Source organism: Rattus rattus, chromosome 12 (genome assembly GCF_011064425.1).
Source record: "Rattus rattus isolate New Zealand chromosome 12, Rrattus_CSIRO_v1, whole genome shotgun sequence".
Lineage (NCBI taxonomy): Eukaryota > Metazoa > Chordata > Mammalia > Rodentia > Muridae > Rattus > Rattus rattus.
This window is the reverse complement of record NC_046165.1, coordinates 68,836,733-68,856,794: the sequence shown is the minus strand read 5'-3', so window position 1 is coordinate 68,856,794 and position 20,062 is coordinate 68,836,733. Positions and strand designations below refer to the sequence as shown.

Below are 20,062 nucleotides of genomic sequence, written 5' to 3'. Positions count from 1 at the left end.
ACAAAGGATGGCATTTAATTGGGGTTGGTTTACAGGTTCAGAGGTTCAGTTCCTTATCATCAAAGTGGGAGCATGGCAGCATCTAGGCAGGCATGGTGCAGGAGGAGCTGAGAGTTCCACATCTTAAGCTGAAAGCTGCTAGTGGAGGACTCAATTCCAGACAGTTGGAGTAGGGTCTTAAATTCCATGACCACAGTGAAACACCTACTCCAACAAAGCCACACCTCCAAATAGTGCCCCCCCCAGGTCAAGCATATACAAACCATCACAGATGTTGTTGTTGTTTTTAAAGGGGGCTTGGTTACAAATTTAATATGATCTTGATTAGGGAGGAGGCAAAGCATAAGAGATTAGAATCAGGGATATATTTTTCTTTTTCTTTTTCTTTCCTGTATCCTCCTTTCTCTCCTATCTAGTGTTAGGTGGAAAAGGAGAGAGAGGGGATGAAAAGAAAAAGAGATATAATAGGAACAAACAGTAGAATATTAAACCTACTCTTAAATTATAGAGCTACTACTAGTCAAAAATCTTACATTGGTATAGGTCTCCATATATTGATTGATACAAATTAAGCTTATATTTGGTTACATTGGTATAGATCTTTGTGAATTGATACAAAATTAAGGTTATATTTGGTTACGACATATTATGTATCAACTCTTTTTAAGGTATTGTACCTATATAATCCTTTAAAATTCAGTGTTAATTTCTAGTTCTTTTGAAAACTACTATTAAAAACTGCTTAGGATAATTAATAAATGTAAGTTAGCAGTCAAACAATCAAACTCATAGTCATGTTGGATAATAATTTAGTTAGCTACAGAAAGATGCTTTCTAGGTTGAACAAATAGTAAATAGCTAGAAACAAACAATTCATATATACTATATATAGATAAGTGGTCTTCAAGATCCTCAGAGATCTAAAGAATATGGCATTTGAAGATGTTTTCCTTACATCTTTAGTAATCTTTCTGACAGTGAGACAGATCTGCTCCTGGCAGCACGCCCATTCTGCTCCAAAGAGGGCAATTAACATTGAAGAATCTCCTTATAGAGTTTGCTTCAAAAGTAGCAAGTTAGCCACTGGGCAAGAAACTGCCCTTGTTTCAACTTCTGGCTGTCCAAACTGGACAGACAAGATACAGGGAAATTGACTGCTGAGCCTTGCCTATCAAGACTTCATAATTTCTTGCTTCACAGAATAATCTGTCAAATACTCTGGGTCAGAAGGCTAAACATGACACAGAGAAATTAGGAGAACTTATCCAGGCAGTCAGCTTTCTCTATCATTTCTAAAGTTTTGGAAGCTGCTTGACAGCACTCGCTACTGGTAATATTTATTCCTTCTCAAGTATCTGATGGGGTTAAAGTCTAGAGAGTTATAGTCTCAGAATTAAGCTTAAGTTGTTTAGGGTTTAATAAAATGTTAAGTCTAAGAAGAGGTTTAAGTTGGTAATGCAACTTATGATAGGAATTGATTTAGGTACAGAACTCTGGACTTAGCATGATAGGATAGATAATAGAATATTAGCTTCAAAGTTGTCAAATTCATATGGACTGGACATTGTGAACATAAATCTGACCTGATAGGTTTTTGTAAATGTTGATATTGTGTAAGTTTGTTATAGTGAGAGAAAGAGTCTTTTATTGGACTGAAAGGGAAGAAGTGTAGAAGGAATCCCTAGTTGGGGCACAGACCCAAGCTTTTGGCTTAAACATTTATTCATACATAAATCAGTCTCCGAGTTGTTATTTTGGGGAGCATAGAAACCTGATAGAAAAGCTCATTGCTACAGCAGATAATTCAAGTGGTGAGGGTCCCCTGTCCTAAGAGAGACAGGGAAGTCCAGGATGTTGAATGGGTGGCAGGACCCACAGCCCTCTGAATTCTCAGGGACAAATCACTCTTCATCAAAGCCTGTTCAACTCTCTGCCAAATGCCAAAGAACCAACACCCTACCTCCCACCATGTATGGGTGATAAATAGGTGGGAACTGTGTAGCCTGAAGTTCCAGTAAGAGGATGGGTTGGGGAAGGAGGGAAAAGCAAAGCCCAGAAGTGACAGGGGAGGTCCTCCTGGACCAGTGATATACACAAACAATGAAGTGGCTCAAACAGCAAAGAACTTCAGTTATATGCACACTGGAGGTTGTTTATTATGAATTTTCAGCCTTTGATGCCACTCCACGTGGTTCTTGCCTGAGGTCAGACAGGCTGGTTGGGTACAGATGGTTTAACACCTGTTAGAGGAGTTTCATTTTTCTGCTTATCCACGGCAGGAAGTACACAACCTTGGTAAAGATTCCTGAAGTGATCCTCCTCCTTTTTCCATAGGATACAACTCCGTAAGCTTTGTTGTCACACACCAGGGGTCCCCCAGAGTCACCCTGTGGATGGAGAAAGGAAAATTGAGCCTGGTTCCCCCTTGCTCTGCTCTTCCTATCTCTCCCTGGCAATGCTAACTCTTAGATCAGGGCCAGGACAGGTTTTCCAACTTCTTTCAGTACCAGGGATCCAGGGAGGCCCACGTTTTCTTTCTCTATCAGTCCAAAGCTTTCCCTGAAGTCCTCAGGGATACTCTAAGGTAATTTGTACTGTTTTGGGAAGACAGATGTTTCCCCATCTTCTTTCTTGCTATACCCATGCAAAGGACTAAAAGTTGTCCATTGGAGCTGTACCTTCTCTGAGGTAGTTTAGAGGGTTTGGCCATTTTCACATTCAGGTTGCTACCAGGTTCCTCCCTCCATGCATTTTGTCTGTGAAATGCTTATACCCCACCTGGAAAATATCCTGTATTTTCTTCGGGTCTCCAGCACAAATCTCTGTGGTCTCAGAATAGTGACGGAAAACTTTTTTGCATTCATGATCCTCCTGGATGATCAGTTCAGCCTCTTGTAAGAGGGCAGGTCTTTTAGTGGCATCGAGAGACATTAGTCCCCAGCCAGCCACGTGACACAGAACCCCAGGCTTCAGACGGGCATGGCGCATGGGCAGATTGAGGATCCTCACAGATTTAGTCTTCTTGGCCTTTCTCTTCAGCTGATTGGGAAAGCATAGGAGGGACCAGCTAAGCTAGGATCCTGCTAGTCAGGTATATTTTGAAATTCAGGATAGAAGGAGGGAAAAGCAGGATCAGAGTGGAAGGGAGGGGCAAGCCCTGCATCAAGCAGAGCACAGGTACCAGGGTAGATGTTGGGGGCTGAAGGATAGGTGGAGTTATGGGTAGGATGGTGGCAGGTCTCACCTTTAATAGCATGATGTCATTGGTGTGGTCCATGGGATTATAGGCTGGGTGGGGAATAGCTTTTTCCACAGGGATGATCTGCTGGGTCCTCTCCTGTGCACTGATATTGTGGGCCCCCAGTATGACTGTCATTGAACTGTGAGAGCAGAGTAGAGAGGAGAGATGTAGTCAGACAGGATGCAGTCCAGGAGCTGGGAAAGGCAGGGTAGGCAGCGTGGGGCACTAGCTAGGGGAACTTGAGGACACAGGAGGTCCTCACTGTCAGGCATACTGCTCTCTGCTTCCTAAGAACATGAGACTCCCAAGGACTCCCTCTGGCATCTAGACAATTTTCCAAAGTTTGCGTTTACTTTTAATGTGAACTTTCAACCCCAACCACTGCTTTGGTTTGGCCAGTGCAGTTGACCAACTCAAGTGTGCTGCTGGCCCTGACCACTCGCTCTTCGGTCTCAAATTTACAGCTTAGCGGGCTTCAATTTTCACAGTTCTGCCTTCTAGTAAGCACTCAAGGGAACATGCACAACGGAGGACAGAAACTCCTATGGGAAGCTGGGGAAACATGGCTAGCTACTTCTCACATTTCTCTGCAGTGAGCAGCTGTTAGCACGAACTTATATTGAATCAGGAAGCCTCCACAAAAATTTTTACTCCTGTTGGTATCCGTGGATGCAATAAAGGCCATGTAGGGGCGGGAGTGGGGCTTGACATCATGGCCCCCGATGATTTCCTCTGGAAAAGAAAAGGGCAAGGATATGGGGTTTTGGGGGGGCCCATATGAGGTCAGGAGGGGGGTGTAATTAGGAATGGGATCTGCAGTCCCTCAAAACTGTTGCAGAGAGAAATCCTTGCACATAGAATAATCTTTGATGACTCTTAAGTCTCAGGGAAATGCTCTAGGAATGGGTGGGTAGCCCTTATCTTCCAGGCCACGCTTTACAAATACATGGAGGTATAAGCTATGTCTTCATATTTTCATCATGTTATGGACCAAGGGGATCCTAATTGGATCACCATTGGTCTTTCTTTGATAGTGAGGCACCCTAACCCCTATACTGTTGATTGATGTTATTTCCTCACCCTTTGCCTCCAAGCCCTATCTATGGTGGTGGATTTTCTAACATTCTGCTATTCTGTTGGCAACACATTTCAGGTTCTCAGTAAGTGCTTTTTGCTGCATGAATGAGTGGCTTCTAGTTAAATGGAGGGTTGGTGGGTCAGGGCTGGTGGGATTCAGAGACAGAGAGATATTGGAGTAGTTAATGTTCTGTCCCAGAGGGGAGTAGCTGGGGACCTGCAGAAGGAAATGGAGAGTCCAACTAAAACTAGACTGCAAAGCTAATGCTGTGTGCAGTGCAGGATCTTGTCAACCTGCGCCTCTTTCTTAGGCAGGGCTAAGGGTGGACTTAATAAACGATGCTAACATTATTGAGCTGGTGGCCTCACCCCATTGCAGGTCATTAAAGCTGCCTTTCCCTCCAGTGAAGTCAAGCTAATGATGTACAGTTTGTATCTTTGCATTCTCTGCCACTTCTCTTTCTAAAGATGGTCCAGTCTCCAGGTGATGGGGAAAACTTGGAAGAAGCTAGTGGCTAATAAATTTCTGAGACAACTCTTCCTCGGAGCTTGTTGAGAATGCCAGATTTCCAGATCTGGGTTTGGTCTGGGTCCCGAGGTTCATCGCCAGGACAATTCCTGACCACTGCTGCACAAACAGTCCTAGCGATGTGCCGTGGGATGGCATCTCTGCCACAGGGGTGGTCACTCACCTGCTCCAGCTCCTAGTGGCAGAAGAAAGGTCAGGAGAATCTGGACTGGTAGCATCTTCCCAGGAAGGCTGCTCAGGATGGAGGAGGGCAGAGCAGACGCAGCCCTTGAAAGGGGAAGAAGGATGTGTGGGCTCAGGGACCTCACAGTCATTTTAAACCTATGCACCTCTGTTTCCGATTGACGTCACATTACGTAAGGAATTTTTCTTAAAATGACACCGTCACCACACTGACCATCTGTGGTAAGCTAAACTGGAATAAAGATCAAGAAAGTAGAGGATGTGGGGGCTGTGGTTGAGGAGGCCTGAGATGCCAGGAAGTTCACAGTGGCTTCACTGAGACAAGTGTGTCCTCTTCTAACTCTTACACCCTTTTACATCCTGCTAAGATGCTTTTTGGTTTCTTTGGGTTTTCCCTTCCTTCCTTCCTCCCTTCCTTCCTTTTCTTTTCCTTTTTTTCTTCCCTCCTTTCTTTTCTCTCCTTTCTCTCTCTTCTTTCTTTCTGCCTGTCTCTCTCTCTCTCTCTCTCTCTCTCTCTCTCTCTCTCTCTCTCTCTCTCTCTTTCTTCTTTCCTTCTTATACTGACAACCAATTTATCCTAACAACAATTCTAGCATACTACCTATGCACTTACATAGTTACAGAATATTTAGTGAGAGTTGATACTGAGGTGTATTTACCTGGTCAGTATTGCAATCTATCCTTTCGCTAATCTTTGGGATGACTGATCATACTGTGGAACAATCTGAACAGTCTGACAAATTAAACTTAACTCACACTGACTCTCCTGGAACTGCTGGGAAGTCACAGAGAAATCTCAAAAGCAAGTGTTACTGTCATACATGGTTAAGTGTAATAATGGATCACAAACAACAGATATACTTTACCCCTTTACTAGCTGGGTATCGTCATTTATCTCTGTGGCTAGAGTTTCAGGATTGGATTTAATGGTTATTACGATTAGATCAGCTTTGGTTTCCCAGCTGATGACTCAAAGGCATATTCTATAACTTTGCCTAGGTTTTCTGTAGACAAGCAAGGACTGTTCTTCAATCAGGCTACATCCCTGAGGGAGAAAGATAGTGATGCATCCTTTGAAAAGGCTGATCTTGGCTAATGGTCTCACTATTGGCTCCTCTGTTGAGGCCTGTTTTGTTACCAATTATGGAGAATTTTGGAGAAGGTACCATGAGGTGCTGAGAAAAAGGTATATTCTTTGGTTTTAGTATGAAATGTTCTACAGATATCTGTTAAATCCATTTGGTTCGTAACTTCTGTTAGTTTCTCTGTGTCTCTGTTTAGTTTCTGTTTCTAGGATCTGTTCATTGATGAGAATGGGGTGTTGAAGTCTCCCACTGTTATTGTGTGAGGTGCAATGTGTGCTTTGCTCTTTAGTAAAGTTTCTTTTATGAATGTGGGTGCCCTTGCATTTGGGGCATAGATATTCAGAATTGAGAGCTCATCTTGGTGGATTTTTTCCTTTGATGAGTATGAAATGTCCTGTCTTATCTTTTTATAACTTTTGGTTGAAAAGTTGATTTTATTTCAATATTAGAATGGCTACTCCAGCTTTTTTCTTGGAACCATTTGCTTGAAATTTTTTCCCCAGGCTTTCACTCTGAGGTAGTGTCTGTCTTTGTCACTGAGACATGTTTCATATAAGCATCAAAATGCTGGGTGCTGTTTCTGTATCCAGTCTGTTAATCTATGTCTTTTTATTGGGGAATTGAGTTTGTTGATGTTGACAGATATTGAGGAATAGTGATTGTTGCTTCTTGTTATTTTTGTTGTTAGAGGTGGAAATATGTTTGTGTGTCTCTCTTCTTTTGGGTTAGTTGAAAGAAGATTACTTTCTTGCTCTTTCTAGGGTGTAGTTTCCATTGTTGTGTTGGAAATTTCCATCTATTATCCATTGTAGGGCTAGATTTGTGGAAATATATTGTGTAAATTTGGTTTTGCCATGGAATATTTTTCTTGCTCCATCTATGGTAATTGAGAGTTTTGCTGACTAGAGTAGCCTGGGCTGGCATTTGTGTTCTCTTGTGGTCTGTATGACTTCTACCCTGGATCTTCTAGCTTTCATAGTCTCTTGTGAGAAGTCTGGTGTAATTCTGATAGGTCTGCTTTTGTATGTTATTTGACCTTTTTCTCTTACTGCCTTTTATATTCCATCTTTGTTTTGAGCATTTGGTGTTTTGAGTATTATGTGATGGGAGGAGTTTCTTTTCTGGTCCAATCTATTTGGAATTTTGTAGGCTTCTTGTATGTTCATGGGCATCTCTTTCTTTAGGTTAGGGAAGTTTTATTCTATAATTTTGTTGAAGATATTTACTGGCCCTTTAAGTTGGGAATCTTTGTGTTTTAAATTTCCTTTGATGGTTGTGTCAATGTTTTCTATGGTGTCTTCTGCCCCTGAGATTCTCTCTTCTATCTCTTGTAGTCTGTTGGTGATGCCTGCGTCTATGATTTCTGATCTCTCTTAGGTTTTCTATCTCCAGGGTTGTCTCTCTTTGTGATTTCTTTATTGTTTCTATTTCCATTTTTAGTTTCTGGATGATTTTAGTCAATTCCTTCACCTGTTTGATTGTCTTTTCCTGTAACTCTTTAAGAGATTTTTGTATTTCTACTTTAAGCGGTTCTACCTGTTAACCTGTGTTGCCCTGTATTTCTTGAAGGGGGTTATTTATAATTTTCTCAAAGTCCTCTAACATCATCATGAGATGTGATTTTTAAATCTGAATCTTGCTTTTCTGGTGTGTTGGGTTATCCAGGACTTGTTGTGGTGGGAAACCTGGGCTCTGATGATGTCAAGTGGCCTTGGTTTCTGTTGCTTAGGTTCTTGCACTTGCCCTTTGCCATCTGGTTATCTCTGGTGTTAGCTGGTCTTGCTGTCTCTGACAGTGGCTTGACCCTCCTGTAAGTTTGTGTATTAGCACTCCTGGGAGACCAGCTCTCTTCTGGTGGGATTTGGGTGTGGAGAGCTGTGGCACTGGGTCAGCTGCAGGTGCAGATGCAAACCAGAAGGGTCCTGTCCCAGACTGCTCCTTGGTTCCTGTGTCCTGAGGGTTCCAGGCAGGTCCCTTTGAGCAGAAGGGGTGGTCTCATCTGTGCTCTCATGTGTGTTAGCATTCCTGGGAGAACAGCTCTATCCCTTTGTGATCTAGGTACAGAGTGCTGTGGCACAGGGTCAGCTCTGAGCACAGATGGAAACTGGAAGCTTCTTTGACAATTTGTATCCCCTAAATCTCTTTTTGTCTTATTGTTCTAGCTAGCACTTTGAGTACTATATTGAATAGATATGGGGAGAGTGGGCATCCTTTTCTTGTCTCCTATTTTAATGGGATTGTTTCAAGTATCTCTCCATTTAATCTGATATTGATTGTTGGTTTGCAGTAAATTACTTTTATTATGTTTGGGTATGGGCTTTGAATTCCTGATCTCTTCAATACTTTGAACATGAAGGGGTGTTGTATTTTGTCAAATGCTTTTTCTGCATCTAAGGAGATGATTATGTGACTTTTTCTTTTAGCTTGTTTATACTAAGGTGGATTACATTAATGGATATTCATATATTGGATCAACCTTATATCCCTGGGATGAAACCTACTTGATCATGGCGAATGATGGTTTTGATGTGTTCTTGGATTCAGTTTGCAAGAATTTTAGTGAGTATTTTTACATCAAGATTCATAAGTGAGATTGGTCTGAAGTTCTCTTTTTTTTGGGGGTTGGGTCCTTGTATAGTTTAGGTATCAGGGTAATTGTGGTGTAACAGAATGAATTAGGTAATGTTTCTTCTGTTTCTGTTTATGGAGTAGTTTGAGGAATATTGATACCAGGTCTTTTGAAGTTCTGGTAAAATTCTGAACTAAATCCATCTGGCCCTGGGCTTTTTTTGGTGGGAAGGATTTTAATGACTTCTTATTTCCTTATGTGATACGGACCTGTTTAGATAGTTTCCCTGCTCTTGATTTAACTTTGGTATATGGTATCTGTCTAGAAAACCGTCCATTTCATCTAGATTTTCCAGTTTTGTTGAGTATAGGATTTTGTAGTATATCTGATGATTTTTTTGAATTTCCTCCTATTTTGTTTTATACTCCCTTTTCATTTCTGATTCTGTGAATTTGGATACTTCCTCTGGGCCTTTTAGTTAATTTGTCTAGGGGTTTATCTATCTTGTTGATTCTCTCAAAGAACCAGCTTTTGGTTTTGTTCTCTTTGTTTCTATTTGGTTGATTTCAGCCCTGATAACTCTTTTTTGCCTTCTACTCCTTTTGGGTGAGTTTTCTTCTTTTTGTTCTAGAGCTCTCAGGTATGCTGTAGAGTTGCTAGAGTAAAGTCTCTCCAGTTTCTTTACCAGGGCACTTAGTGCTATGAATTTTCCTCTTAGCACTGATTTCACTGTGCTTTCATATAAATTTGGATATGATGTGCCAACATTTTCATTACATTCCAGAAAGCCTTTAATTTCTTTCTTTAATTCTTACATTTTTGATTGTGAGCCTAGCCTTTAATGGCTGAGCCATCTTTCCAGCCCTCTTTCTTTAATTCTTTCCTGACCAAATTACCACTGAGTAGAGAGTTGTTCAGCTTCCATGTGTGTATGGTCTTTCTGTTGTTTTTGCTGTTATTGAAGACCAGCCTTAGGTCAGGGTGGTCTGATAGGGTGAATGGGATTATTTTAATCTTCTTGTATCTGTTAAGGGTTGTTTTGTAACCAATTATATGGCCAGTTTTGGAGAAGGTACCATGAGGTGCTGAAAAGAAGGTATATCCTTTTGTTTTAGGGTGAAATATTCTGTAGATATCTGTTAAATCCATTTGGCTCATAACTTCTATTAGTTTCACTGTGTCTCTGTTTAGTTTCTGTTCCAATGACTTGTCCATTGGTGAGAGTGGGGTGTTGAAGTCTCCCACTATTATTGTATGGGGTTCAATGTGTGTTTTGAGCTTTAGTAAAGTTTCTTTTATGAATGTGGTGTCCTTGCATTGGGGCATAGATGCTCACAATTGAGACTTTCTCTTGGTGGATTTTCCCTTTGATGAATATGAAGTCCTTCATAAAAGTTGGTAACTTTTGGTTGAAAGTCTATCTTATTGAATATCAGGATGGCAACTCCAGCTTGTTTTTTGGGACCATTTGCTTGGAAGACCATTTTTCATTATTTTACTCTGAGATAGTGTCTGTCTTTGTTATTGAGATGTGTTTCTCAAATGCAGCAAGATGATGGATCTTGTTTGCATATTGAATCTCTTAGCTTATGTCTTTTTATAAGTTCATTGAGTCCATTAATATTGAGAGATAGTAAAGATAGATGACTGTTGGTTCTTGTTATATTTGTTTTTGTAGGTGCCTTTATGTGCTTCTGGTTCCCTCCTTTTGGCTTTTTTTTGAGATGCTTAATATCTTGTCTTTTCTTTGGTGTAGGTACCTTCCTTGTGTTGGAGTTTTCCTCCTAAGGATCCTCTGTAGGACTGGATTGCTAGACAGATACTGTTTGAATTTAGTTTTGTCCTGGAATATTTTGGTTTCTCCATCTATGTTTATTGAGAGTTTTGCTGGGTATAGTTGCCAGGGCTGGCATTTGTGTTCTCATAGAGTCTGCATGATCTCTGACCAGGCTCTTAAGGCTTTCATAGTCTCTGTTGAGAGATCTGGTATAATTCTGATAGGTCTACTTTTGAATGTTACTTAGCCCTTTTCCCTTGCAGCTTTTAATATTCTTTCTTTGTTCTGTGCATTTACTGTTTTGATTATTATGTGATGAGAGGATTTTCTTTTCTGTTTCCATTTGTTTGGTGTTCTATAGATTTCTTGTACCTTTCTGGCCATCTCTTCCTTTAGGTTGGGGAAGTTTTCTTCTATGACTTTGTTGAAGATGTTTTTAGGTCCTTTGAGCTGGAAATCTTTGTTCTCATCTATTCCAATTATTCTTAGATTTGGTCTTTTCACTGTGTCCTGAATTTCCTGAATGTTTTGAATTAGAAGTTTTTATGTTTTGAATTTTCTTTGACCATTATGATGATCTCTTCTACCTGAGATCTTCTACACCTGAGATTCTCTTTCAATTTCTTGTATTCTGTTGGTGACACTTACATCTCTAATTCCTGACCTCTTTTCTAGGTTTCCATTTTCAGGTTTGCCTCATTTGTGTTTTATTGTTTTTACTTCCACTTTTAGGTCTTGGACCACTTTATGCAATTCCTTCATCTGTTTAATTGTGTTCTTGTATTTCTTTACAGAATTTATTTTTTCCTCTTTAAGGGTTTCTACTTGTTTACCTGTGTTTTCATGTATTTTTTTCAGTGAGTTATTTATATCCTCCTTAAAGGACTCCATTATCTTCATGAGATGGGATTTTAGGTCAGCCTTCTGATTTTCAGGTGTGTTGGTGTGTTTAGGGCTTGATGTGGTGGGAGAACTAGATTCTGATGATGCCCACATATATTGGCTTCTGTTGCTTATGGTCTTGTGCTTGCCTTTTGCCATCTCATTATCCCTGGTGTCTGCTGGTCTGGGTGATTCTGTCTGGGTTGCTACTGGTCTCCTGGTAGGCCTGTGGGGCCTTCCGACTGGAGGGCCTTCAGAGGGGGTAGAGAAGCTGCTGATTTGTTGCCCTGGTTGTAGTAGATCTCCTGGGAGGGCTTCAGACTGTTGGGTCTTCAGAAGAGCAGTCAAAATGTGTGAAGTTGTTCTCTGAGGGGGAGGGAGCTATGGACTGTGGTTTCTGTTTCCCTGTTTGCAGCTGAACTCCAGGGATTTTTTCAGTTTTTTGAATCAGTTGCCCTGTATGCCACAGAGCCCCCAGGAGGTTCCCGGGATGCCGTCAAGCTGTGGTGTCCTGGGTACAGTGGATCTCCTAGGATGCCTCAGGATGTGTTATCAAATGCTCTGAGTGTAGCAGTGTATGCCTCAGGATATGCTATCTTCTGGGGAGCAGACTAGCTAGCAGTCTGTCCCAACGGGAAGGACTGGGCAGAAGGGGAGTAGTATTCAGTGGGTGGGGGTTTTGGGGTGTGAAGGGTCCCTGAGTCCACTGGGTTTCCAGCGGCAGTTGTGGGACTTGGGGAGGGTTCTTACCAAATGCTCTGAGTGCAGCAGATCCTCCGGTATGCCTCAGGGTATAACCTCTTCCAGGGATCCAATTGTCTCACTAGGTGGAAGGTGGGGGAATGATGTTTCCTAGATCCACCCATTTCCCTGTAAATTTCATGATCTTGTTGTTTTTAATAAACAAATAGTAATCCACTGTGTAAGTGTACCATATTGTCTTTATCCATTTCTCAACTGAGGAAGATCTAAAGTGTTTCCAGTTTCTGGTTATTATGAATAAAGCTGCTATGAACATAGTTAAGAAAGAGTCCTTGTGATATAGTGAAGCATCTTTTGGATTTGTGCCCAGGAGTGTTACAGCTGGGTTTTGAGGTAGAACTACCCTCGTTTTTCTATTAAACCACAAAATTGATTTTCAAAGTGGTTGTACAAGTCTGCACTCCTACCATCAATGCAGGAGTGCTCCTCTTGCTCCCCATCCTCGCCAGCACGAGCTGTAGCTTCTTCCAGCCTTTCCCTAAATCAACCACACGGATCTGAGACTTCAGTCCAATGGGTATAAGTATCTGAGTTTGTCTCAGTCAGTTGCTTGTTGGGTCTCTCAGAAGACTGCCATGCTAGGTTCCTGTCTGTAAACACAGCATAGCATCTGTAATGGTGTCAGGTCTTGCAGTCTCCCCTTGAGATGGATCTCAAGTTGGGCTGGTCACTGGACCTCCTTCCCCTCAGTTTTTTTCTCCATTTTTTTGTCCCTGCATTTTGATTAGAGAAGAACAATCCTGGATCAGAATTTTTGACTGTGGAATGACAACCCCATCCCTCCACTTGATTCTCTGTCTTTTTACTGGAGGTGTGGACTCTACGAGTTCCCTCTCCCCACTGTTGAGAATTTCTCTGTTGAGAGTCTCTCACCCCCCAGGTCTCTGGTACTTTCTAGAGGGCACCCCCCTCACAGTCCCCTTGAGGTTGCATATGTCCATTCATTCTCCTGGCCCTCAGGGCTTCTCTCCTCTCTCTCCCCAATACTTAATCACATTCCCCTTTCCCATTTCCCTCCCCTCTCCCACCCAAGTCCCTCCCTTCCTCTGCCTCCCATGATTATTTTCTTCTCCCTCCCAAGTGGGATTGAGGCATCCTCACATTAGCCCTCTGCTTGTTAACCTTCTTGATTTCTGTGAATTGTAGCCTAGGTATTCTGTACATTTAGGGGGTGCTAATATCCACTTATTAGTGAGTACATATCATGCATGTCTTTTTGGGTCTGAGTTACCTCACTCAGGATGATATTTTCTAGTTCCATCCATTTGCCTGAAAAACTCATGATATCCTCATTCTTAATAGTATTCCACTGTGTAAATGAACCACATTTCTGTGTCCATTCTTCATTTATGGGACATCTGGGTTGTTTCCAGCTTCTAGCGATCACAAATAAGGCTGCTACAAATATAGTGGAACATGTGTCCTTGTTATATGTTGGGGCATCTTTTGGGTATATGCCCACTAGTGGTGGATCTACTTTTAAATTCTCATGTTGAATGTAAAAACAAGGTTACATCACTGTTCACAAAACTGCATTCAATGTTTTGGAATACATACAATTATTTGCTTTAATTTGAATGCAACACAATTGCATCTTCACTTGGACACTCATGGTTTAAAACATGATATTAACAACTTGATTTTTCTCTTAAAGATGAAATGACCTCTTAATTTCATTAAAATGTTCAATGGCATTTTTCAATGTGTCAGGTTTCAATATGAAAACTGGCACAAATTCCATTATGTCACAGTAAGTAACTTGATAATGTGACTCTAATGTCCTTGGCTTGGCCATCTTTCTTCTTAAATAAGAATGATGTCACCAGAGTCGGCCCAGACACTCTTGAGGAATTCCTGGCATGGGAAATGATTTAATCCTATGGCCCTTATGAAATTCAGTCCTGATGTTGATTTATATCATGCTACCCATTTTAATGACTTCACATTATATTTTATTTTAAAGTTTATGCTTTGTTTTTTTGACAACTTCATGCATGTGTTCAGTGTGTTTTGGCCATTTGTACCTACCCTTGTCCTTTCTCATCCTGATCCAGTTCCCACTGAAACTTTCTTTTCAGTACATAAAGATTTTTGATGTCCTCTGAAAACAACACAGCTTTACACATGAGTTTAATATGGAGATTGCATCCTCGCTGTTAAATCTATGAGTCTCTCTGTCTTTTATTTATTTATATTTTTGAGATGGGGTTTCTCTGTGTAGCCCTGTATGTTCTGGAACGTGCTCTGTAGACCAGGCAGGGCTTCAACTCAGAGATCCCCCTGCCTCTGCTCCCCAGTGCTGGAATTAAAGGCATGCACTACCATCACCAATAGCTTTGTCTCTACTATTTTGAGATCCGTTTTCTTCTGTGATGAAAAAGAAGCCAGGCAGCGATTAAAATGAATAATATATAAGGAACTGAATTTACTTTTATTTTGAAAATTGACAAGGAAATAGAGAGAAAGGCTTGAGATGTCAATGCCTCAGTTGCTGATGTAATACAGAGTGACATGATTGTAAAATGGTGGGTGGGTGGTGTGTGTGAGGCATGGCTAAGGCATGCGAGCTTCTAATGACCAAAACAGAATGATTATTTGGTTTCCAATTGCCATTAAACAGTCATCATGTGCAATGGCAGGACTAATCATTATTGGTAATCTGTGCATTTCCTTTATTGATCCTCTACGAGCACATGCAAGTCTGACGGTGTCAGTTCAACTGTCTGCAGGTGGAAGGTAAAATGCTGGACACCTCACATGCCATCAGTTTGGACTCAGGTGTGTGCTACAATAGGAAGAGCATCATGTGTTCACTTTGCAGGACATTGGAGCATGTTGTCATCTACACGGTTCATGCTCAGGAGTCACACAATATAGTTATACCATCATCACAGTATATCTTATGATTTCAGTGAGCTTTGATTTTACACTAGACTGTATTTATGGTCATTCTGGGCCACATGCAGCCCTCAGTCCAGCAGTTGGAAATCCTGAACTAGTCTATAAAAAGTGAACGGCTTCTTTCATTTACTTCTTTTAAAAACTTTTTAAATTGAAAATTTTTTTCATATTCTCATCATGTTCTTTCCTTCAGATTTCCCCCAAGATCCACCCATTTCCCTATTCATAAACCTTGTTATTAAGAAAATCTTATACATAAATTTAAAAAAGACACCAAAATTAGCCACACACCCCCCCCAAGTCTGTACTATTCAATGAACTCGTTTACAGTTAGAATCAGCATTCAGGATTTAAACTGTAAAGCTTCACGCCAAATTCTACACTTTTGTTACAAGTTTACATGCTTATCCACCACCAAGACAAAAATATCTATGACAGAATTAGAGCACAAACAACAGTGAACCAGTGACACTGTCCCAGAGAGGCCTGAAAAAAGACACCCAAACGTCTGCCTCAGGTGCCACTGCAATGGACTAATGTGTGATGGAGAGATGGAGAGAAGGAGAAGCCAGGGGGTTCATACACTGTGGAGAATGGAGGAACTGGAGACAGCAGTGAGAAACAAGCAGTTATGAGGAGACCATGGTGAGGTCCTGGCCCAGGAGGCTTCCAATGGCCATGTCTGGTTCTATGGTCCTGTTGCAGCTGGGGTCACTATCAATGTCTGTGGCCTGAGTTATCACCAAAAGCAAAGCACATGTCCGTGGTCTAGGGTACCACTGGAAAGAATGTGGAAATCTGAGGGTCACACCATTGTGGGGAGAGGGGTGAACTGAGCGGCCCCCTCTGCCATCTGAGGCCATAAGGATATCTGGGTCCAGACTATTGCCAGAGGCCATGTCTGGGTTCATGGTTCCATGGCTGCTGGTGTCTCTGTTGATGTCTCAGGCCAGTGTTACCACCAAAGGCCATGTAGATGTCCCTGGTCTGGATTGCCAGCTGAGGTTCTGTGCTGAGCTGTGACATCCCTTACCTGAGTGATACAGTTGAACTGATCCATCCTGGTACTGGTGGAACAGGTGAGTGGACAAGGAGGGCATGAGCATGGGATGGAGGGCTCCATCCTTAGATTGCTTTACCTTTTGCCCTTGCCACCTGTGGCAAATAGGAAGTTTGTCCGTTTTGAGAGCAGGAGAGCCTGCCCTGCCCCTCACCTGCAGCAGCACTTGAGAATGTGGGTCCTGCACAACATGTAGGCAGCACAGAAGAGCTGACTCTGGTGGTAAAATTCAGGTAAGCCAGCTGAGGGTGCGAATGCTGGAGAGTTGTCCCTCCCCCTCATTAGTCAAGGGGTGGCTAGGGCAAGATGTCCTCCCCTCAGTCTTTATGACCTGAGGCAAGCAGATGAGCCAGCATGAGATTCTGAGACCTTGTTATCTGGCACAGTCCCTCATTTGCTATAGCACTGAGGAGAGCAGACCCTGCAACTGGCTGGGGCAGCACAGTAGAGCTGATTCTCGTGGTAAAGGTGCAAGTGAACCAGCTGGGATACATGAGTGCAGGAGAGCTGACCGAATGGTGGACATTCCCCTGACAGCTGCAGCATTGGAAGAGCTAGCAGGGGTGGTAGAGGAGAGCTCCCCCTGGTGGTGTTGGTGCAGAACTACTGGCGAGCTGACCAACTCAGCTACCTTCCAGAACTAGATCTAGGGCTTTGAGTTGGCTCACCCCAACATCTACTCCATCTATGAACTATTGCATGTGAAGGGGCCTACCCTACAGAACCATAGACACAGGATCTCTAGGACTCAGGACAACAACACAATATCTGAGAGGAGATCCCATAAGGCTCCAGTATAGATCGTGCAGCAGAAGACAGAGGCCTCATTGCAGTGAACATTTGCAAGTAAAGATATGTGGACAAAGTCAGAATGGCTAAAATAAAAAACTCTGGAGACAGCAAATGCTGGCGAGTATGTGGTGAAAGAGGAACACTCCTCTTGTTGGTGGGATTGCAGAGTGGTACAACCATTCTGGAAATCGGTCTGGAGGTTCCTCAGAAAATTAGACATTGCACTACCTGAGGACCCAGCTATACCTCTCTTGAGCATATACCCACAAGATGCCCCAACATATAACAAAGACACATGCTCCACTATGTTCATCGCAGCCTTATTTATAATAGCCAGAAGCTGGAAAGAACCCAGATGCCCTTCAACAGAGGAATGGATACAGAAAATGTGGTACATCTACACAATGGAATACTACTCCACTATCAAAACCAATGACTTTATGAAATTCATAGGCAAATGGATAGAACTGGAAAATATCATTCTCGAATGATGTAACCCAATCACAGAAAAACACACATGGTATGCACTCATTGATAAGTGGATATTAGCCCAAATGCTCAAATTACCCTAGATGCACAGAACACATGAAACTCAAGAAGGATGATCAAAATGCGAATGCTTCACTCCTTTAAAAGGGGAACAAGAATACCCTTGGAAGGGAATGAGGGAGCAAAGTTTAGAACAGAGGCTGAAGGAACACCCATTCAGAGCCTGCCCCACATTTGGCCCATACATATACAGCCACCAAACTAGTTAAGATGGATGAAGCAAAGAAGAGCAGGCTGACAGGAACCGGATGTAGGTCTCTCCTGAGAGACACAGCCAGAATATGGCAAATACATAGGTGAATGACAGCAGCAAACTGAACTGAGAACGGGACCCCCATTGAAGGAATTAGAGAGAGGACTGAAAGAGCTTGAAGGAGCTTGAGACCCCATATGATCAACAATGCCAACCAACCAGAGCTTCCAGGGACTAAGCCACTCCCCAAAGACTATACATGACTGACCCTGGACTCCAACTGCATAGGTAGCAATGAATAGCCTAGTAAGGGCACCAGTGGAAGGGGAAGCCCTTGGTCCTGCCAAGACTGAAGTCCCAGTGAACAGGATTGTTGTGAAAGTAGAAAGCTTCAACAAGGCAAAGAAAACTTCAGTTGGACAAAAGGACCGCCTCCAGAATGGGAAAAGATTTTCACCAACTTCACTAATGGCTCTAGCAGGCCTGAGCATGGCAAACCCAAATCCTAGCATGGCAACCATGCTGCCTACAGGTTTTGACTTTTACCCTCTCCCTTGCTAAAAACTGTTAGATTCCATTCTTAAAGCTAGCCCCCAAGATCCATTCCCTTATTTGAACAGTAACTTATTCCTCAGACTAAACATCAAGGTCCAACAATCAAAACTCATTATTTGACTAACATGTTGTGGTGGTTTGAGTATGTTTGGCTGAGGGAGTGGCATTATTTGGAACTGTGACCTTGTTCAAGTAAGTGTGTCACTGTGGGTATTGACTTTAAGACCCTGGTCCTAGCTCCCTGCAAGCCAGTCTTCTCTCTAGAGGCCTCCAGATGAGGCTGTGGAATTCTCAGCTCCTTCTGCACCATGTCTGCATAGATTCTTCCATGTCCCCACTTTGATGACAATGGACCGAACTTCTGAACTTGTAAGCCAGTCCCAATTAAATGAGAGTTGCCTTTGTCATGGCGTGTGTTCACAGCAGTAAAACCCTAAGTAAGACTCATGTCCAACCATGACTTACCAGTGCACCATAGCACACATTCTCCTTTCCCTTTTTAAACCCCAGTCCTGCAGAAACACCTGCTCTCTCTTGCCTCTCTTGTTTCTCTTGTTTTTCTTACCTCTCTTGCCTTTTTGCTTCTCTTGCTTCTTTGAACTTTCTGCTGCTGCTGCCTTTGCAGCCCCCCTTCTCCCATTTACCCCTTTGGGTAATAAATCTACCCTGTACTGAGAACTTGGTATCTGGGTATGTCCTGTCCTAATTTGGGGGAATGACCTCTCATACCAGCCACATCTGACAGTAGGCTAATATCCTATGTAGTCAAAGGACTCAGGAAACTAGATATCAACAAATCAAATAATCCAATGAAAGTAATGGAGAACAGATCTAAAGAGAGAAGTCCCAAAAGTGGAACCTTAGATAGCTGAGAAACACGTTTTTAGAAACTGTTCAACATCCTTTGCCATCGGGGAAATGCAAACTAAAACTACCCAAGATTCCACTTTATGCACGTCAGAATGAATAAGATCAATAGCACAAGAGACAGCTCATGTTGGCAAGGAGGTAGTGTGCAAACCACTATGCAAATAAATATGGTAGTTTCTCAGGAAATTTGGGACTCAATCTAACCCAAGGACCAGTTGGGTATAGACTACAACTGGGCTTATACACAAATGGCGTTCCACCCTACACAAAGAGATTTGCTCAACTATGTTCATAGTAGCTTTATTCATACTATCCGAAGAATGGAAACAATGGAGGTGCCTCTCAACAGAAGAAGAGATGCAGAAAATGAGGTACATTTATACAACGGATAGTGTTCATCTTTAAAAGAAAATGACAACATGAAATTTGCAGGCAAATGGACGGAAGTACCAAACAAAGAAATCATCCTGAGTGAGGTAATCGAGGCCCCAAAAGACAAACGTGATGTATACTCACTTACAAGCAGATATTAGCTGTTAAGTAAAGGATAATCATGCTAGGATGTACAGACACAGAGAGGCTAAGTGACAAGGAGCACTCTGGGGTTCCATCAATCTCCTTGGGAAGGGGAAATAGAATAGATTTGCAGATGGACTTGGGTGGGTGGGGATGTGAACAGGAACAGTCAGGCTGAGAGAGGGCAGAGTAAAGGGAGGGTATACTGTGAAAACTATTGGAACTGGATATTTGGGGGGTGATGTGGAAACCCAATGCACTAGAAACTCCCTAGTATCTATGAAGGTCACTCTAGCAAAGGCCCCTAGTAAAGGAGGATATGGAATCTCAACCAGGCATCTTCTGTAGCCAGGTCAGACTTCCAGTGGTGGGACTCGAACACCAACCCAGCCACAAAACCTTTGACCTGTTTACAAAATGTGCTAGAGTAAAGATGGTACAGGAATTGTCCAGTGCCCAAAAGGACTGGTCCAAAATGAGGCTCATATCATGAGAGGACGCCAATGCCTCACACTGCCTGG

At 42.3% G+C, this 20,062-nt stretch overlaps 1 protein-coding gene across 1 annotated transcript; it reads right to left on the bottom strand.

Moving 5' to 3' along the window:
- Positions 1-1,782: 1,782 nt before the first annotated feature.
- On the bottom strand, positions 1,783-12,117 carry LOC116913429 (granzyme E-like). Its single transcript, XM_032917621.1, has 6 exons — positions 12,094-12,117; positions 5,011-5,114; positions 3,823-3,973; positions 3,245-3,380; positions 2,779-3,039; positions 1,783-2,387 (listed from the first exon to the last, which is right to left on the bottom strand). The coding sequence occupies exons 2-6, from the start codon at positions 5,063-5,065 to the stop codon at positions 2,244-2,246; spliced, it is 747 nt and encodes a 248-aa protein (XP_032773512.1). The 5' UTR covers positions 5,066-5,114; positions 12,094-12,117; the 3' UTR covers positions 1,783-2,243.
- Between the last annotated feature and the right edge of the window lie 7,945 nt (positions 12,118-20,062).